Here is a 4,703-nt window from a genome sequence, read left to right as displayed (position 1 = left end):
ATATCATATTTGTGTTGTCGAACATTTTTTTTAAAGTATTGTAACTGTTTTTCTTCAAATTGTTTATCATTAATAAAGTTGGAATAAATATCAATTAAAAAAACTATAAAAATTAAGATATATATGTTTTTTAGGCTAGAAAATATCTGAAGATGTTAGAAGACTCTGGTCCACATCTGTGCCAAGAAGATGACACACAAACATTTTTTGGTCTGCAGTCTTAAAAAAACAGTCTTCGAAGACTAATGTCTGCACGTGGTCTGCACGACACAGACAGAAGATATCAAAAAGATATACAAACAAAAAACAAAACAAAAACACTATATATATATATATATATATATATATATATATATATATATATATATATATATATATATATATATATATATATATATATATATATATATATATATATATATGTTCAGGTTCATTTGAGACCATTCTAATTTTGTGAGACCGTGAGACCAAATCTAAAAATAATTTTAAAATGCAAAATAAATGGTAAAATCAAAAAATTCTTTTTTTAAATATTATTTTCGGAACTTGAATTAACTAAAAAAAATAAAAAAAATATATAAAAATATAAAAAATAAAATTAAAAAAAAATCCTGTTTTTTTTTTTTTTTTGAAAAATACGTGAAATATTCTAAATAGAATATTACATTGACATATTCTAAAAAATAATTTTAAAATGCAAAATAAATAGAAAAATCAAAAAATTCTTTTTTTAAATATTATTTTCGGAACTTGAATTAAATAAAAAAAAATCATATTTTTTTTGAAAAATAGGTGAAATATTCTAAATAGAATATTACACTGTACATATTCTAAAAATAATTTTAAAATGCAAAATAAATGGAAAAATCAAAAAATTCTTTTTTTAAATATTATTTTTGGAACTTGAATTAACTAAAAAAAATTAAAAAAAAAATGAAAAGATGCGTTTCACGGTCTCACAAAATTAAACCGTCTCACATGAACCTATATATATATATATATATATATATATATATATATATATATATATATATATATATATATATATATATATATATATATATATATATACACACACTACATTCGTCCTCGTATTCTTTTATCATACTTCATTTACACCTTTAATTATATTTTAATTTTAAATATGTAATGTCTCAAATTTTTAATTTTTTTTTTCATTTTCAAAATTTTTTAACCAATTCTTTTCGTTTTTAAAAATAGTATATAACATTCATTCCCATTTCCAAGAGCAATGCAAAATAGCCTTTCGATCAAAATAGTAAAATCATGGTTTTGAAAATAGTGTATCAATCTAAAATCAACTAAAGTGTCAACATAATAAACAATCGATGCGAATATATAGTCACATCGCGTATTTGCAACGCTCACTGAAATAACCTAAAAACATTTGTAAACAACCGAACAAACATAAAACGTAATGAGTTTCCAAAATATAACATACTGCACGTAAAGCTATCCATAAAAGTGACAGTCATTTTTAGCCCAACAACCTACTTTAGATTATGGCATTTATAAATGTATAGTCTATATAACCTCTCTAGTCCCTGCACCAAATATTATTTAAATTGATCGAGATTAAGACTACTTTAACTTGTGATGAAAATGAAGAAGATATGACTATTTACCTTTAACTGTTGATTTATATATACACCATCAAGTTTTTGAACATGTTATCAAAAACTTTAATTCAAGTGGGAAGTACTTGAAGAGCAATGATTATACGATTTTATATTTTTCTTTAATCATTAGTGTCTTGAAGATGAAAAATATAAAACATACATTCGAAACAATTATATATTATATTATATATTTTACATAAAATAAAATATTATTCTATAAAAAAAATATATCTATAAAACATACATTCTTAAATTAAAATGCATTTTCTTTTGTAAAAACTATGAACAACGTGCCACGATAAAGTAAAAAGAAATAAATAATTGATAATTGTACATATCCGAAATCATGCATGTAATATCCACTATGTATCGTTGATTAAGAAATCGAAGGCTAGAAACTTCTGGATCAAACGAAACCTACCGCACTGGATTACTCCACCAAAAATATCCTTCTTCATCTTATCCAACGCGTTAACCAAACCCCTTGGCGTATTTTAGCAAAAACACCTGTCTACAGACAACATTCGAGATCTTTCTACACCCTTCCTCCCCTTCATTTTTAAGCTCTCCAAAAAAATTCCTCAATTCAAATTCAACTTCCACTTCTACTGTTCTTTTCAATTTTGATCTTTCTCAGTAAGCAGAAACACTCAAACACACACTAACCACTACGAATTTGTGCTCAAATGGCTTCAGAAGGAGAGCTATCAGTATCTCGTTTGATCGAGAGGCTCATGGAGATGCCTTTCCTTTCAGGGTTCACAACCACCAGGCCGGAATCGGATTCCAGTCACGATTCCGAACATCCGGATCATGAATCTACAAACGGTCGTCATCATCAGGGTTCGTCACTCGACCGGATCATCCTGATCAACCCGGTGACGCAAGGAATGGTGGTGATCGGAGGTGGCGCTACTACAGGTTTCGAATCGCTGATGAACGATCTTATGCGGAAGGACGGCCAGCCACCGGCGTCTCAAACGTCGATCGACGCCATGCCGACTGTGGAGATAAAAGGTACGGATGAATTAGAGAGTTTAGGGGGTGAGTGTGTGATATGTTTGGAAGAGTGGGGGGTTGGTGATGTGGTGAAGGAGATGCCATGTAAGCATAAGTTTCATGGTGGGTGTGTGGAAAAATGGCTGAAGATTCATGGGTCTTGCCCTGTTTGTAGGCATAAGATGCCTGTAAATGATTCAGATAAGAAGATTTGGGATGAAAGTGGTGCAAGAAGAAGAAGAGAAATTTGGGTTACGTTTTCGTTTGCTGAAGGGAGATCAACAAGGGAAGAAGAATCAGTAGAATCAAATCAGCTGGAATCAGTGTAGTTTTGGATGAATTATTTTTGTGAATAAATCTTTGTACAAATGGTGAGGGCTCTATTGTTTTTTTTTCTTTACCCGATTTCATGTGAATGCAAATGGTTGAAGATTTTACATTAACTTGCAATTAAAGTCATATTAGGAAGTATTTCGATCCTTTTTGTGGTTAATCTTAACAATAATTGAAGTTCATGACACATGAGAAAGCAATTTAAGCATTAAGGAACGTGGGCCGAGGCCCTTAACTTTTCCAAACGTTCATATTATATAATGGGCTTAATTTATAATTGGCCCATGTTTTAAAAGTGATCCAATTCTAATAAAGTTAAAAACAGCGTGTAAATTCTGATCCAATTGTAATAAAGTTAAAAACTGAGAATATTAGAATCGGATCACTTTTAAAAAAAAGTGCCAATTATAAATTAAGCCCACACATCATCTCCTTATTCTAATAAATGACTACTTAATCTCCTTATTATTCTAATAAATGTAATAAATGAATAGTTAATCTCTTTATTCTAATAGATGAATACTTATTCTAATAAATGAATAGTTAATTTTGTTATTCTAATAGATGAGTAGTTAATCTTTTTATTCTAATAAATAAATAGTTAATCTCTATTTGATATGTGTCATTCTAATACAATTCTTCATTAATATCATGTCATGTCATATGTTAAAGAGATATATTAGATAAATACTTTAAAATTTAAATTTAATTTTTTTAATTATATGTTAAATTTGAAGTTATAATAACCTTAAAATTTTGGTGCATTTTATAATTAATGATTTATTTAAAGTAATTGATACATAATTTATGAGTTTTTACTATGAAAATTTAATTTATTTTTGTAACGGTGGTTCACGGGTTATAAACTAGTAATATAAATATAAAGATGGTTCTTGACCTCTTCTCTTCCCTCCATTACCATCTAGTCATCGCCGGTGAGCCCTTTTGGTGAAGCCTACGGTCTGTCACCATAACCGCAATCAAAGGAAATGTGGAAGCGTCGTTATTTGTAGATACAGTTGTTGACTGCATCTTATTCATCGCCGATTTGTATCTAAACTCACCTCTTTAGGTCGTATTCCTCTCTTCTCCATCTACTACTGTTGGACCTCTGAAACGCTAACCACTGCCGTCGGGAACGACGATGACGTCTTTGTGAAAGAGTGGTGGTGTCGACGACCACCTCTTTACCCACCATTGGTTATCGAGTCTTCTTCCTACGAACTTGACTTCTTGTTTCTTACCCTTCAATTTTAACCTTACTGTTCTTGATGATTAGGTTTAGGTTACCGGGAAGGAAGTTGATTGTTTGGTGATGATGATTTATGAGGTTTTATCTAGTTTTTTTAAACAAAAAATCATTAACAGATTTTGTTTATTTCCTTTACCATAAATGATTATAAGGCTAGTAATGGTTTGCTTTTTAGGTTTAAATCGATATGATTTTGAAGTTGGTGGTGGATGGTTGCAGGAGGTGAAGCGATGTTGGAGCAAATTAGGTCCTCTTTAAAGTTTAACATCTGATGGGATAAGAAAAATTGGTCCCACAACTATTACGTATATATTTTTTATAAAAAGTCAATTATAAATAAAAGATAAATTTGCAAAAATGATCCTTATGTTTTGTCAATTTCTTTGGGTAAAGTCTAAAAAAGTTTATTAGCAAAAAAAGTTATTATTTGGTAGTTTAGATATGGTTTTGGTCCCTATTTTGTTAATTTTAAAATTTGA

General features: G+C 29.2%; 1 protein-coding gene across 1 annotated transcript; it reads left to right on the top strand.

Moving 5' to 3' along the window:
• The first annotated feature begins 2,112 nt into the window (after window positions 1-2,112).
• Window positions 2,113-3,082, top strand: LOC145012610 (RING/U-box superfamily protein). Its single transcript, XM_078971403.1, has one exon. The coding sequence runs from the start codon at window positions 2,327-2,329 to the stop codon at window positions 2,966-2,968; it is 642 nt and encodes a 213-aa protein (XP_078827529.1). The 5' UTR covers window positions 2,113-2,326; the 3' UTR covers window positions 2,969-3,082.
• Window positions 3,083-4,703: the final 1,621 nt, after the last annotated feature.

Source organism: Lactuca saligna, chromosome 8 (assembly GCF_052625555.1).
Source record: "Lactuca saligna cultivar CGN05327 chromosome 8, ASM5262555v1, whole genome shotgun sequence".
In the NCBI taxonomy this organism is placed as follows: Eukaryota; Viridiplantae; Streptophyta; class Magnoliopsida; order Asterales; family Asteraceae; genus Lactuca; species Lactuca saligna.
Note: the sequence above shows the minus strand (reverse complement) of the source record. Positions and strands in the feature narration are given on the sequence as shown.